This window comes from Phocoena phocoena, chromosome 18 (genome assembly GCF_963924675.1).
Source record: "Phocoena phocoena chromosome 18, mPhoPho1.1, whole genome shotgun sequence".
NCBI classification, from domain to species: Eukaryota; Metazoa; Chordata; class Mammalia; order Artiodactyla; family Phocoenidae; genus Phocoena; species Phocoena phocoena.
Genome location: NC_089236.1, coordinates 924,168 through 939,707, shown reverse-complemented (window position 1 = coordinate 939,707; position 15,540 = coordinate 924,168). Strand labels below are relative to the sequence as shown.

The 15,540-nt window shown below is 53.6% G+C and overlaps 1 protein-coding gene across 1 annotated transcript in view; it reads left to right on the top strand.

The window, feature by feature from the left end:
- The window catches only part of CRYL1 (crystallin lambda 1), a 73,117-nt gene extending 57,791 nt beyond the window's left edge, over positions 1-15,326 (top strand). The window contains exons 6-8 of the mRNA XM_065895970.1: positions 9,584-9,689; positions 14,752-14,858; positions 15,213-15,326. Coding sequence (XP_065752042.1) covers positions 9,584-9,689; positions 14,752-14,858; positions 15,213-15,326 — 327 coding nt within the window. The remainder of the gene's footprint in view (positions 1-9,583; positions 9,690-14,751; positions 14,859-15,212) is intronic.
- The last annotated feature ends 214 nt before the right edge of the window (positions 15,327-15,540 follow it).

The window sequence follows — 15,540 nt, the reverse complement described above, 5'->3', positions numbered from 1 at the left end:
CTGTTCATCGTAAAGGGGGAGGAGTCCGGCTTACGCCCTGAGACCTTGGCCTCAGCCTTGACGTATGGAATGCCATCTGTTCTAAGATACAATTGATTTATTTTTTTTACATTTTAACATCTTCGTTTTATTGGCAGCCTTTTTCTTCCATAATGGAGCGTTAAATGCTAATTTAACTTTCAATCAACGGAGTCTTAACTTCAATGAGATACAGTATATTCTGCCATCTTTTTCAGTTGCCTTTTCCCCTTCCATGTTTTCTGTCTTTGCGTGTCTCTTGTTTCTGACCCTCTTTATCTCTGACTCAGGGCTCATAATAGATAAACATGCAGCTCTAACCATCTTTGCTTAGTGGAAAGACTCTTACATGGTCCCGATTCCTAGTCCTAGATTTATGACGCTGAATACCTCTGGTTATCCCAAAAAAGATGTGAAAATTGATTTTAAGACAAGATTTAATTCACTTTTGATTAAAACACAAACACAGCAGAACAAACGAACGCTAGGTTTTCACTGCTCCTCCAAATCAAAGCTCCCGTCCCCCTCAGTCCCCCAGATGCTGTCTTCCCCGTCACGCCGGCCGCACGCTTGGCATCAGCGATCCTCACGTGGCCTTTGGTTTCCGGAGCAGGGATGCAAACCGTAGTCTGGTTTTCCTCATTTAGTCACAGGCCTGTGTGAACAGAGTGTCCCTCCAAGGGTGACGGCCGAATCAAGCAGGCTCCTTGGGCCCGAGAGGCAGCCCTGCCGGCCACCACGAGGCCGGTGCTCCCGGGCTGGTGCTGTAGGCTGGGCTGCGGGTTCCCAGCCTCGCCGTGAAGCTACACCTAAACTGGAGAGAACTGCCAACTCCTTTACGGAGGGGCCGACACCAGGGATTGATAGCGCTGAGCGGAGTTTGGGGGGAAGATGACCTAACGCTGTAGACTCACTGCCCGAACGACCCCTTAGGCTTCTCTCACTTGGGCTGTGATCGCGCGGTGGTAGGCGGTTGTTGGATTTTGCTCTTCTTTTAGAAGCCAGTGTGAGCGTGGGCCCAGTTCTCCAAGTTCAAGTTCGACCCCAGAAGTTTGCTTCTCACACATGGAGCCTTCTGAGAAGGAAGCCAGGTCAGACAGCGAGCCGCCTTGCAGCCGTCCTCTCCTGAGTCTGGGGGGGCTTTTTTTTCCATGAATGTCACCCTGAGTAAGTACAGGACCTGCCAATTACTCTGGAGGAAAAGCAGCACAAACAGGTGGCGAGGATGAAAAGAAGAAGGGGCGGGCTCAGGCTGAGTCACTTGCTCTGCAGGCTTTGGGATCAAGGAAGGCTGCAGAGACTCGTGGCCTGAGCGGCCCGACAAGAGAAAGCATGTTCGAAGCCGTGCTTCCGGGCAGGTGGAAGGCGGGGCTATTTTAGAAGTTTTTATTTAGAGAGAAGGTGTTGGAAACACCAGGACCGCTTAAGGCTTGGCTCCCCTGGAGCGCGGCCAGTAGGAAAAAGCTGAGGCTTGAGCAACATGTTACAGAAGAGACCTTGGCGACACCCATCGGTGTACTTGGCAAGAAGAGTCATGTAGAAGGAGTGAAGGGCGGTTAAGGGCGCCAAGAAAGAGGCCAGCTCCTGCCCTCCCCGCCACACCCTCAGCTGTAGGATTTTCTACATTTTATGTCTTTTAAACTTTAAACTTAAAAGTTTAGGGGTTGCGAATTCCCTGGCAGTCCAGTGGTTCATACTCTGAGCTTTCGCTGCCGAGGGCCTGGGTTCCCTCCCTGGTCTTGCAAACCACACAGCTTGGCCAAATAAAGAAAGAATAAAGAAATAAAAAACAAATTTATTTCTAAAAAAAACCCGTAAACTTTTTTTTGTTTTTTTGGGGGGGGCCTTGCTGCACGGCTTGCTGGATCTTAGTTCCCTGACCAGGGATCGAACCCGGGCCCTCGGCAGTGAAAGCGCAGAGTCCTAACCATTGGACATCCAGGGAAGTGCCTACGTTTTTCTCTCAAAGAAGTAAAGTGTCTGAGGGAATTTCCTCACGGTTGCCTTTTCCTCCCCCAGCTCTGAGCCTCGGTCCTTCCAGGAAGGATGCTTCCTCTGTTTGCCGCTTTCAACCGGGGCCTGGGCAGCTCTCCCTGCCCCACGCAGGGCTCGGCTTCCTGCGCCGCTGGGTGCCCGGTCCATCCCTGCTTGGCGTTCATCTGCTCCAGGGTCCACGAGTCTTATGACTGCCCGTCACCAGGCGCCCTAGGTCAAAATTCACCCATGGAAACTTTTTCTAAAACGTTTTCCTGCCATCTCTGCATTATTTATTGTACCTCCTGAAAACATAGCCTCGACAAGGCTGAGGGAACTGTCTTCCCCCGGCCCCTGGAGCTCACCTTTCAGCCCTGGCCCACGTCCCTGTGCTCACCTGGCCTCTGTCTTGCCTTCCGAAGCCTGGGTCAGCTTGTCCGTGGCAGGAAGTCCATCCCCAGAGGACACTGAAGGGTTCTCTGGGTTCCAGCTGTTCGAGCTCTTTCTCCCGTGAAGTGTACCGAGCCTGCTGTGGACCCAGCTGCACTGTCACCCTTCTTAGCCTGCTTCTCAGGGGACGCATCAGCTGGGACTACAGGCCCTTCGGAGCAGGTGTGCCACCCCCTTCATGAGGCCCATCCTCCAAATTAACTGAGACCTGCTTTCTCGGCTGTAAGTTGGAAGAGCCTCCTATCAGTGGCCTTCCGTTCAGAGGCAGATGGAGAGGGAGGCGTTTCTCGTTACAGGGCAGCTCTGGAAGGACACTGGGGTCTCAGCATTTTAAGAAGCCCCAGAACTATATCGGGACCCACACCTGTAGCTCAGCAAGTGTTTCATGTCCTTCACTGACCACTGGGAGGCGATCAAATTAACGAGAGGCCACTCCTGGCGGACGCGTGTTAGGCCGCCTGTGACAACCTGTGGGCGTGCAGGCACGGCCGGAAGGCGGGGGGCGCTGGGTTGCAGGTGCGTGTCTGGAGCTCCTGTTCCTGCTGGCGCCTCCTGTACGTGGAGCTGGTCCGTCCAGCTCTCCTGAGGTTCCCTCCTGCATGGGGAGCGCCCGGCCCGGCTGCAGCCCGCAGACTCCGACGGTCTCCCTCAGGGCGGAACAGCCGAGAGACTTGATCTGCTGGCTGGGAATCACCAGTCAATTAGAACTCTCCCGGCAGCGACGGCCTGTAAGAAGTAGACCATTTCTGTAATAGGATTTTCCCTTTTACGGGAGGTTATTTTCTGAGTAGCCACTCTGGTGAGCAGCAAAGCCCTACTGCAAGGAGAGATCCTGCTGACTGCTGTTTAGAGACAACTCCAGCCCCATTAACAAATACACGTAATGCAGACACCAACACATACTCAATTTAAAAAACCTGCTTGGCACGCCTGGGGTTACTGCAGCAGTGTTTAAAGTAAAAGCACCTATGCTAGTATTCTGACCACTCTAAAAAAAAAAGTCAGCGACTTCCCTGGCGGTGCAGTGGCTGAGACTGTGCCTTCCAGCGGGGAGCTGGGATCCGCGTGCCTCGGGGCCGGGAAATCAGGGCACGGGGCACAGGCAGTATTGTAGCAAGTTCGCTGAAGACTTTAAGGATGTTCCACATCCCAAAAGAAAAAAAAAAATCTTTAAAAAGGAAAAGAAAATGAAATGAAATGCTGTCACTCTAACACCTGACTGGTAATCCCCACCCACAGCTAATGGGGCAGTGATGGCTTTCAGGTCCTCTGCTGTGAGCTGGAAAGTTAACAGGCAGGGTGGGGGAGGGCAGTGCCCCCGGTGGAGGACAGAGGCAGAGGGAAGGCGTCCGCAGGAGAACGGGCAGAGAGGCAAGGCTGCAGGTGACCTCTGGGACAGGGAGCCAGAGGCCCGGCCATCCTGCTTCCCGAGGTGCAGGCGGGAGTGGCCCTGGAGGTGCGAAGCTCTGTGGCTGGTCGTGAGGGGCTGGCGGCCACGGGCCGGGTGTGCCTCGGCGTGGAGGCCGAGGGCTTCCGCTGCTTGGCGCCCACCTCTCTGTCGAGAGCCCCGTTCCCGGACGACCCCAGTTAGGGCTCCACCACCGCAGTGAGCCCTGGTGCGCTTACATTTGCACAAACGGATGCCTGGTGCTGTGGCTGTATTTAAGGTCCAGACCTTTTCTTTGTGTTGGACTCATAATACTGGTGTTTTTCTCCCTGAAAGCTTTGTTACAAGCGCAGCAAAGTAAGAAAAATCACATGAGGGTGTCGCTGCCGCGGCCCAGACAGCTCTGGACTACCCCTCGGATTAAGACAAAGCCTTGCCCCTCTTTCCTTTTCATTTTTTGGTTTCTTTCTGCTAAAAGCTTTATTCTTAAAAATATTCAAGGGGAAAATACCACTTACGTTCCCTACCCTGGGTCAAATTGCTTTTATTTTTCTGCGTTCTTGTCTAGCCTCTGTTAAGAATACTTTCCTTGAGGGCTTCCCTGGTGGCGCAGTGGTTGAGAGTCCGCCTGCCGATGCAGGGGACACGGGTTCGTGCCCCGGTCTGGGAGGATCCCACATGCCGCGGAGCAGCTGGGCCCGTGAGCCATGGCCGCTGAGCCTGCGCGTCCAGAGCCTGTGCTCCGCAACGGGAGAGGCCACAGCAGTGAGAGGCCCACGTACCGCAAAAAAAAAGAATACTTTCCTCGACTTTTTATTCATTTCTAATGGCTTCATGAGATTTCATTCCACTGATCCTTTTGAAAAAATCTAATTGTTCGCCTGCTGTGGGTTGTTTTAAGGTCATTTCAGGTTTTCTGCCGTACGATGCCTCTTTGCACACATGGTCTTCTCCTCTGGTGCCTTCTTCTCCCAGAACAATTCGGGCAGTGGGATCGCCCCGTCGGGCCGCACGCCTGCCGAGGCTGCGGCCCCGTCTGCCCCTCACTCCCCAGTGGCCTGGCCGGGACCGTCCACCGTGAGCTCTCGTCTCCTTGCCCCGCGTCCCCTCTGAGGCGCCGGATGCGGGGGTTTGATGCGTATGAGTCAGTGTCCTGTTGCATCAGCTAAATGTGTTCAGTCAGCTCTTCTCCAGGCTCGCACGGCTTGCCTGTGTCATCCCTCAGGAATGGCCCCGCCCCGCTTCCAGGAAAACACAGGGTGCTGAGCGGCTCACAGACCCGACAGCCTCTGGGTGACAGCGGGGCAGCACTTAGCAGTCTCCCCTTTTTCACCTATGAAAGTCCTGTCCTTGCCTCGCCTTTTCCCTGGAAGGAAGTGTGGGTGGGGACGGGTGGATCAGGGCTTCGTCACTTGCTCCGGAGCCAGTTTTCATATTGTGTGTGGGAGACGCAGTGCTTAGCGAAGAGTGTAGGAAACAAAGGCATGCAGGCGTACGTGAGTGGAAGGAACTAACTCATGGTTCTAGCTGGTTTCTTGTGAGAAAAACCTGACCCCTCATCATCGTGATAGTACTTAGTTTAAACTCCGTGATCAGTAACTACGTTATTACTCTGTACCGTTTGTTCATAAGGGCTGCAGGGATGGACTTTCTAAAGAGTCCAGTGCCCCGACTCGGGCTTGACTATCTCTGCACCGGGGTCACTGGCGTCTGGCTTGACACTGAACGTCTCTGGGGATCGGGGACTAAGCCTGAGGTGGCCTCTTTCTCGGTAACCCCTTCTCCTGGGCCTCTGACGCGGGGTGGGGGGGGGTGTGTGTGATGCTGGACCAGTGCAGGCTTCCTTCACGCCCCTGGATGTTGCATTTCGTCGTCTGACACACTAAAGCTTTTTCTGTCTCAGTTAAGACATTGGATTGAAGCCTGCGCAGCTCTGGTTGGGGGAACTCGTGTATAACCTCGTCCAGATTCCTGGGAAGCAGGTCTGTTCCTCGTGGTGACGGTGCCGGCCAAGGTGGAGAAGTGTTTGCGCAAGAGAAGCTTGAAAATTCAGGACCAGGTGTGGTGAAAAGTAGAGCAAAACAAAGTAGAAGATCAAAAGCTGGGAAATAGTAAAAAAGAACCAGACAAGGAAAGATGGCATGAGAAATGTGAGAAAAGCAAGTGACAGTGAGGCCATATGCCAAAAATACGTGCATCGAACAAGAAAGTTTAATATGAGAAGGGGGTGATTAGAAGGAAGGATATTTCTGGGCAGCTGGTCATCAGTAGAGGAAGCAGTCCCATGGCTCTCCCTTCAGCAGATTTTGCATCCCTGAGCTACGCAAGACCCCCGCCGCCTCCCCCTTCTTTTGCGTACCCCCAAAGGACAGGCCGAGCACCACGGTCCTTATTTTAGTGGTGTCTTCCCATTCTCCTCCTGCTCACAAAGTACCAGACCCAGGATGCCCGAGGGTAAGGATCGTGCTTTGAACTTCACTCTGTCCCCTGCGAGGATCGGCTGCGCTGGGCCAGAGGGCCGCTCATTCAGTCACACACGGGCTCTGCCCATGTCTCTCTGAAGATGTTTTATAGATGCGATTAGCAGCTACAGTCAGTTGACTTGAGTAAGGAGATTATTCTCAATAATCTGGGCAAACTTCATCCAGTCAGCTGAACAGCCTTCACCAGCGGCTCCCGCCCTGGATCTCAGATGTGCCGGTGTCCACGCGCAATTCTTTGGCATAAATCTCTTGGCGTATCTGTAGCTGAGCGGTCCTGTCTCTCTGGTGGGACCCTGACTGGTACATCCCAGACCTTTCATTGCACTTGAAGTTTGCACCTTGCTTGTGGGCGGCAGTCTGGGAACCTCCTGTGAGCACGCCAGGTGCAAAGTGTGTGCCCAGGCCGTGGGTGTGTGTTGGTGGATTGTGGAGAGCCTTAGACTTCAGCTAAAGGAGGTGAGTTGAGGCAGGACGTGTTCAGTGAAGGGGCTCCTGCCCACTCTGGCTGGGCTCTCCTCATCCAGTGGTTTTGCAGGACACGATGCAAACCGCCTTTTGAACTAGCAGTGATCATAGTGTTCATTGCTCTGTCTGAGATTTAGGAAACTTTTAACCACTTGGGGCTTTTCCTTGTACGTGTGACTTGAGAATTTTACCACGACATAGAGGAAGTACTGATAGCTATACTGACCCCCCAGGCACACTGGAATGAGGGGGTTTCAATCCTCAAACTGCTGCGGGGGTCCTGTCTCTATCCAAGGAGTCGTCACCAGATCCATTCATCTCAAGCGCTTGGCCCGCCTTTTATGCCATAGCAAGGATTTATTTAGTTATTATTGATAATGTTAACATCTAGGCCACAGGTGGCACTAGGGCTCTGGGTGGAGCGGAGCTCACAGCACAACTTGACCTTCAGAATATCCCGAACACGAAGCCTTAGTTCTGTGCTGAATGCAGCAGGGATGAACCCGGGCATCTGCCTCAGTGACATGCAACCCTCATCAGCGAGCATCTTGGCTGAATTTCTCATGGCCGTTTCTTTTCTTTGGATTTAGCTTCTGGGTAAAAACTCAAGCTTAGAGAAATCTGCCTCAGAAAATTCAAATAGGGCAGAAAGAAGCAGTTAGGAAGAGGAAATATTAAAACTTCTTCTCTTTTCTAACTTGTTCAGCTCATGGAGAGCAACTGGTCAAAAACTGACCGCCCTCCGTGGATGAAGCAGGAGTGAAGCAAGCGCAGGTCCTCTCCAGTGTGAGGGCGTCGGGTGATGGAGAGGCCGTCTAACGCTCTGATTGGTCGGGTCACTGTTAGCGCTCACGATTCTTACAAATCAAAATCTAATTACTCTGGGTGGCTCACTGCGTGGGTATTCTGAAGCCTTTGGAAGTCAGCTCTGAAAGTACTGAACACAGTTTTGGGAGAAGAGAGTCAAGGCAAACACCGTCGCAGGCCCAGGCTGGCTTCCGGGTCCGCATCCTTCCCAGTTTGGTGGTGGAATGGAAACTCGAGGCTGTTGGAATGTTGGCCTGGGGGCCAGGACTGAGGGAGGGTCGGCAGCCCCTGCGTGGCTGCCTTTCACGGCGCTCCCGAGCCCTGGGAGCCTTGGGTGCGGGAATGCCCTTCTTGCCCAAGACATGGCGCGGAGGGAGCGAGGGAGAGAGGCGGCAGGACCCTGCGGACCAGCAGTCGTTTCTTGGTGGTTCAGGGCGGCACCACCACGGGCCTTGTGTTCAGTGTTTCCTCCTGGTGCCCATGCCCCGCCACCCCCCCCAGCTCTGCCACCAGGAGGGGAGGGCGGGCGACTGGTGAGTATCTGAGTGAACTGAGTTGATTTGCTCTCAGTAGCGGTCAGATGAACCCAAGGATAGTTTAGAACTAATAGGAAGCCCCGGGTCCACGCCACCTGGGGACAGCGACACGGGTGCAGACACATCGGCTCCCAGTGGAGGACGCGCCAGGCCGCGGCTCTGCAGTCGTTTACGGTGGAAATGACGACAGCTCAGATGTTTACCAACAGTAGGACGGATGAGGAAGCCGCGAGGACGGGCGCCTACAGCAACACACGGCTCTGGTGAATCTTGAATGCGTGAGGTGGACGCAAGTCAGAAAAGAACGCACTGTGAATCCATCTCCAAGAAGATGGAAAACAGGCAAAATGCAGACTCCATGTTTCAGGAACGTGGAGGAAGGAATGGTTATTACGAAAGTCAGGATGTTTGCCTCTGGGCGAGTCAGGAAGCCGGCTGGGCTTGCTGGAGGCGCCGCGCGCTCAGCTCCGCGTGCGGCTCCGTGCGTCCCCGTCTGCCACACGCGCGTGCGCACGTGTGTGCAGCCACGTGGAAAGGGCTTCTCACCCAGGGTCCTCAGTCGCCCCGAATCAGCCCTGCCCTGCGTGGGCCCCCGGCCCCCCATCCTCGCAGACGCCCACGGGGGCCCGAGGGACTGTTTTCTCCCCCGGCAGCTGGGCTGCAGGGGTGAGGGGCGCGCGGGCCTCCTGGGGGCCTGGACTTTGGCGGTGGAGCCCCCGGCCCGGGGGAGGGAGGGAGGGAAGGCGCCGGGCGGGGGGTGTGTGCGCGCCGGGGCTGAGGATCCAGGCTTGCTCCACCCCCGACTCCCTGTTCCCGAAGCGGGGCCTCTCCACGTGGAGGTAGCCGCTCCGGAAACAGAGCTGGAGACTTCGCAGCCACCCTGACAGCCTGGGCCGCTTCCCTCTCTCGGCGGCCGCGCGGGTCATCACCTCGTGTCCCTGCACCTTCCGCAGGCGACCGCGTGGAAGGTAGGGCCGTGTGAGCAGCACGCACACACACACACACACACACACACACACACACTCACTCACTGCTCGAAGCTGCCTTGCATCAAAGAATAGCACTTGTTTACGTGCGCATCAAAAGCTGAGCGCGGCCGGGCTTGCAGGCGGACGAAGCCTGGAGGACGCTCTCCAGCTCTTCTGACAGCCCCGGGTCTCAGGCAGACGTGCAGAGAAGCCTTCCGCCCTTTGCTTCCGACAGGACGAGGGTTGTAGGTTAGAGAAGGGGGGACAGTGGAGGGGCCGGAGATTAAATTGGTATTCGACCCTTTCACAGCACACTCTCCTTTCAGGATCCGTTTGTATCCTACAGTTCTGTGATGCCGCGTTTGATGAAACCTGTGATAGTGCTTTGCAGAGAATTTTGGGATCCCGCTCTAGAGAAGTCAGGATGAGAATGATGGTAATGAAACGGCCTTTCCCGAGGACTCACCACCTTGCCGGCCCCTTCTCTCCACTTAGGAAGGAGTAGTGTCCCCGGGCGACCTTGACCTCGTCATGTCGGACGGCCTGGGCATGCGGTACGCGTTCATCGGGCCCCTGGAGACCATGCACCTCAACGCCGAAGGTAGGCTTCTGTCCCGTCGGGTTCAAGGTGGGATTCTGTGCTGTTTAGTGCTTTCATGGTTTTGTAACGGTCAATCTTGCCTTTTCTTACAACTGAATAGAAACAGTGTCGTGCAGGAGATGGCGGCCAGTCCGTCATTCACAGGGAGGGGCTGAGGGGAAAGTCCACGCGGGCTCCACGCACCTCCCTGTGGCAAGAACTGGGGGGCGGGGGCGAGATGCTGCCGACACCGCCAAGGACCCTCCAGCCTGAGGAAGGCAGAGCTGAGTGTTTCCTGAGAACGATGGTGAAGCGCTTTACAGAGGCAAGAAGAAGAAATAGGATTGGGGACATGACCACCGGAACCTCGATTGCACACACCTTCAGCCCAAATAGAAGCAGCTTCCGGGCGTGTTTGCTGAGCATGGGTCTCCTTCCAGAAGGCGGGGGACGCCTGAGGGAGGGGCTTCTGCGGCTGCCCCAGAAGCCGACCTCCAGGGGCTGGGGGAGTAGGTGAGAGCCAGTGAGCTGGTGACACTGAAAGAAAAATAACCTGAGAAGGGGAGACTCTCCCAAGGATGAAACTTTCAGCCAGACTTTAATCAACTGAAAAAAAGGACGTCATTTGAAAAAGAAGGAATAAAACCGACAACAAATTAAGACAAAATAAATCAAAAAAAGCTATGCATAAAAATCTGGGAAAATGTCACCTAAATGTTATTACTGCTGCTGTCTCTTGGTGATGAAATGATAAGTAACATTATCCTTGTGCTTTTTTATGTTGTCATAAATTTGTACAATTTTTGTGAATTGTTTTAAGCATTAGGTTATTAACTTGTGAAACTTGAGTACAAATAGAAAACAAATGTTGTGTTCAGCTCCATGGTCTACATTTAACGAACGTGTTGAGAAACTGGGGCATATCCAGAAGAAGGTGACCGGAGTAGTATGTGTCTGTCTGTCTGTGTCTTTTGTGGGGCTGGAGCTAGAACAGAAGACCGGAAACGGCCGGAGGGACTTTCTAGAACCTGGAGCTGATGTGCGGAGAGGCCCTGCTGTGAGAGGGGAGCTGAGGGGCCGGAGGCTGGTGCCCACCTGCCAGACGCTTGAGAGGAGACTCCTGCAGTGAGGTCGGGGGGTGGGGGGCCGGAGCAGGTGACCCCTGGGAGCCTGTTGGACGTAGATTTTAGAGTTCCACGGTGTTTTCCTGTTAGTTCAGTCCCTTCTCACCACAGTAATTGGTGGAATATGGTTTCCAGTGAGTGAGTCAAGCAGTTTCCTAGATGCGTTGGTGCCCGGCTGCACACGTGTGCGCCCAGCAGTTCCGTACGGGATGGTTCTCCCCGGGGCGGAGCAGGGGGAGGGGCTGCGCAGAGAGCAGCGAGCCGGGGTTCCCACGATCGCTCATTAAAATGAAGCCTTGGAAAATTTCAAATGTTTTTTTCAACCAGAACCTTAAAAGTGAGGAACATATTTAAGCATTTGAAGGGAACGTAGACACTGCCTGGTAACCGTCATGTTTTTCTTTTTCTTTCTACCTTTTTTTTTTTCTTGAGAAAAATAAGATAATTCAGGTATCACAAGAAATCTATAGGGAGAGACTGAGAACAGCTTTAACTCTCAAACAAATAGAAACTAGAAGCCGATGAAACCAGAAACTCAAGAATCAAATAGTGTGCAGACAGGAAGGAGGCCCACAGCAATTTTTCAAACAAAGCAGAAATGATAAGAAAACCTAATTGGCTTAAAATGATAGTGGTGGACGGATGCAGTTTTCAACTTCAGAGCATTCCAAAGACCAGAGTTAGACCGTTTTGAGATCTGGCTTGGCATCAATGGAAATGTTCGTTATTCCTCACAGTGTCACCAGAATATATCAAGAATTCTTCCTTTTGGATATAGTTTTATATAAAGCCGACATCTCAGGTTAAGGCTAGTTATTAGTCTTTAAAAGCTACAGTTTATCTGGAAGTGGTAGGGGTATTTTAGGATCTGTTTTTAATCTAATAAAATAGCACCTGAGAAACGAGGCCAGCATGCCTACTCCGTTTGGCTACTTTTTAAGGCAGCGCCGGCTCTCAGAGTGGTGGGTCTGGCTGGTGGAGCCAGCCAGCGCCCCGCTGACCTGCAAGCTAGATGACCTTGGCAGGTCAGTTCACTGCACCTCAGTTTCCCCACCTGTAAAAGGGGTATAGCAGCAGTGACCCCCCCCCCCCCCAGCCCACAGGGGTGGCATGAGAATACATGGTGTGGAGACACTGGGCTCAAGTTAGAAACCAGTGAAATGAGCTAAATCTAATTTCATGAGAATCTGTTTTCTCCCCCCCCACCCCAACCCCCGCCGTCTTTTCTTATTCCGTATAAGCATCTCTTAAGAAGTTAGGTTCAGGGCTTCCCTGGTGGCGCAGTGGTTGAGAGTCCGCCTGCCGATGCAGGGGACACGGGTTCGTGCCCCGGTCCGGGAAGATCCCACATGCCGCGGAGCGGCTGGGCCCGTGAGCCGTGGCTGCTGAGCCTGCGCGTCCGGAGCCTGTGCTCCGCAGCGGGAGAGGCCACAGCAGTGAGAGGCCCGCGTACCGCAAGAAAAAAAAAAAAAAGTTAGGTTCAGAGTCTTCTATAAAGGTAAGCTCTATGAGTTTTTGGAAGAGGGTATTATTGACAGCAGAGGGCATGGATGTAAAGAAGATATGGGGGAGGGGCAGACTAGTGGGATAAAAGGTGAAGTGTTTTTTTTCCTTTCCATTTTCTTCTTCTTTTTTTTTTTTTTTACATAGTTTTAATTTATTTATTAGCCTGTGTTGGGTCTTAGGTGCTGTGCGCAGGCTTAGTTGCCCCGCCCCGCGGGATCCCGTGTGGGATCTTAGCTCCCCGACCAGGGATCGAACCCGCGTCCCCTGCATTGGAAGGTGGATTCTTAACCACTGGGCCACCAGGGAAGTCCCTAATTTCCATTTTCAATGAAATTGTTATTCTAGAATAATTCCCACTCAATTCACCTTTCATGGTGTAGAGAAGCCAAAATTATCTTTGGAAATATTTAAAAGCCTCCTTTTTTACTCTCTAATGGAAGGGGATGTGTTGCAAATAATAGTAAGAGTGATACCTTCACTGGAAAGTTGTCAATAAGGCAGGCACACCGCGGATCCTGACTGTAAGTCACTGTGAACTTCCTGTGTCTGGAGCGAGTGGAGGCTCCCAGCCTCGCCACAAACAACGGGCTGTTTATCCTGAGAGCTGAGTGCATGTTATAGAAAGTGTTTTTATGCTAATGAGACTGAAGTTTTAATTGGTTTTCTGAACAAGTTGGGGAGAAGTTATGAACTGTAAAGAGTTTCACCATATTTTATTCTGTTCTGAAGAAATAAAAGCCCTTTTAAAACTACAAATTGTATAAAAGGCAGTAGGGAAAAAAAGATTCTAGAAAGCCCCTGGGAGACTCAGATGACTTCACAGGGGCAGTGAAAGAGGGACACTCGTTCAGAAAACGTAAAGTGACCCAGAGGTGAAACATGGCACCTGAATCGAGTCCCGTGGCTCATTGCTGGGGGTTGGGGGCCGGGGCAGCTTGTTTCTCCGAAAGTGGGTGAGGTTCGCGGCTGCAGCACATCTGCCTGCTCTTTTTTCACTCAGTGTCTCCAGCTCACTCGGTTCAGCGTCTCTGCTCCCCAACACGAGTCAGCTGTATTTGTGTCTGGATTTTATCACCTTGAGTTTGAATAAACCAACAGATGGTCACAGTGAAGTAAATAATGAGCTCTGGCCCGTCCCCTGGTGCTTCTGGTAAACACAGTGAAACCCCTCATCTTAAAAGGGGGCGGCCACCACTTAACGGCAGGTGCTAACGTCAGAGACGTTGCATTTTCGAATTCTCACCCTCGGGACCACTTTCTCTTCTAAGACAAAGTGGGGTATCATTTTATCACCCTCTGAGAGAAGGCAAACGATTTGGGACAAATGCAGTTGAAATCAGCGAATTTAGGCTTTCACATCAGTGTAGACGCACCAAAAGCAACCCCACAGAAGTTGTTTTTCTTTTTTAAGGCGTAACTAGCGGAGATCATTTTTATTTTAAATGAATCGCGCAGTGTTCGTGGGGTCGGTGAGGGCCTAGCTCCGGATCTCTGCAAATCCTGCAGTTTTGTTTGTTCCCTTGTTATCTTTTTAGCCTGACTGACCAACTGCCGAGTCTCCCTGGTTTTGAGAGAGGTTGGCAAAGGGCCAGCGCAGCTCCTCGGCTCCGGGGCCAGGCTCCCGAGGCGACCTGCCCGGCGGGCAGGAGGGAGGGATGGGGGAGGGAGGGCCACGCTGTGTGCCGATTGGTGAGTCCAGGCAAGCCCGCCCCGCGTGTGGGCAGCTGACGGGCTTCCTCTTGGAGTCGGCCTCTGCCACGCAGCCCGCGTGCTGCTCCTAAGTGCGGCGCTCCGCCCCCCCCCCCCCCCCCCCCGCCAGGATGAGCCTCTTCTCCATGTGCTTCTCCACCAGAATCCTAGGGCTCCATCTTCGATTGAGGGCCCGGCGTAGTGGGAAGTCGTGTGGCCGGGCTCAGATGCAGGTCGGGGCAGGTGGCTGGCGGCGCCCTAACCCAGCGGCCACAGCCTAGCCAGCCCCTGGGGTGGAGCCCGTGTTAAGGCCGCCGCCGCCCGGTGGGTCAAGTGCCAGGTAGAATCCAGGGATAAGAGCGGAGTGGGCAACGGATTTAGTTGAACTTGACATCTTTGGGTCTTAGAACATGCATTCGAGCCATGTACACGAGTAACCTCATAGGTACATCGTTGAAGGAGACGCTTGTGGTGAAAACAGCATTAATGGGATAGTCGAGGAATCAAAGCAGGAACGTGGGCCGACCCAGCGTCCCTGAGGCGCTGACCCAGGCCTGGAGGTCGGGTTGCTTCTCGGGCCTTTATTACCGAGAAAAGCTTGAGCAGTGAGCCCAGGGCCGCTGACAGGGGTGCCTTTCCCACCCGCAGCCCTGCTTCGTCCACGGGAGGGTGAGCCCAGGGCAACACCCTCCGGACACATTCTTGGTTTGGGCCGCAGACAAGAGTTCTCTGACTTGGGCATCCTTGTTTTCTTGTGCTTGCAGGTATGTTAAGCTACTGTGGCAGGTACAGCGAGGGCATGAAACGTGTCCTAAAGACTTTTGGACCCGTTCCAGAGTTTTCCGGGGCCGCAGCTGAAAAAGTGCACCAGGTGTGTAGACTCCCTGCCGGTGGAAGGCGAGGATTCGTTTGTAGCCAGGCTCTTTGGCTTGACTTTGAGGTTCCATGTCCCTGACTGTCCATAGCCCCGTCAGGGTCTCAGGGGACCCTCCGAGCGGTGTGACCAAGGAACTGGCAGGTCATTTTGACTCGTCTGAAGGAACCGTCGGCCCCTCTGGATTTGGAAAGTTACATTAGTTGAGGGTTTGCCAGGCTTCTTTTGTCTCTGAAAGCAAATTCAGAGTTTGCATAAATAGGAGAAGTTTCCCTCCTGCCAAGTTAGTTGCTCTTCATGCTTCTTTCCCCTTTTTCCCTCTTGTCTGTTCTGTTTCTTTCCTGTTCCCAGGCCATGTGCGTGAAGGTTCCAGATGACCCGGAGCACTTAGCTGCCAGGAGGGAGTGGAGGGACAGGTGCCTCATGAGACTTGCCAGACTGAAGAGCCAGCTGCAGCCCCAGTGAAGCCTCGTGCGACCACTGCCGCCCGTGCTGGAGCCCGTTCGCTGGAAGCACGAGCCCCTGTCAGGTGGCTCAGAGATGCTGGGAGGCCTTGGGAGCCCAGCAGGCAGAGCACGACCTGCTCTCCACTAGGCAGGCGCCCCGGTGGACTGGGGGTCAGAGCAGCGCTGAGGTCTGCGGGCTGGATCCCCTGCCACCAGGGCAGCCAAGAGAGCAA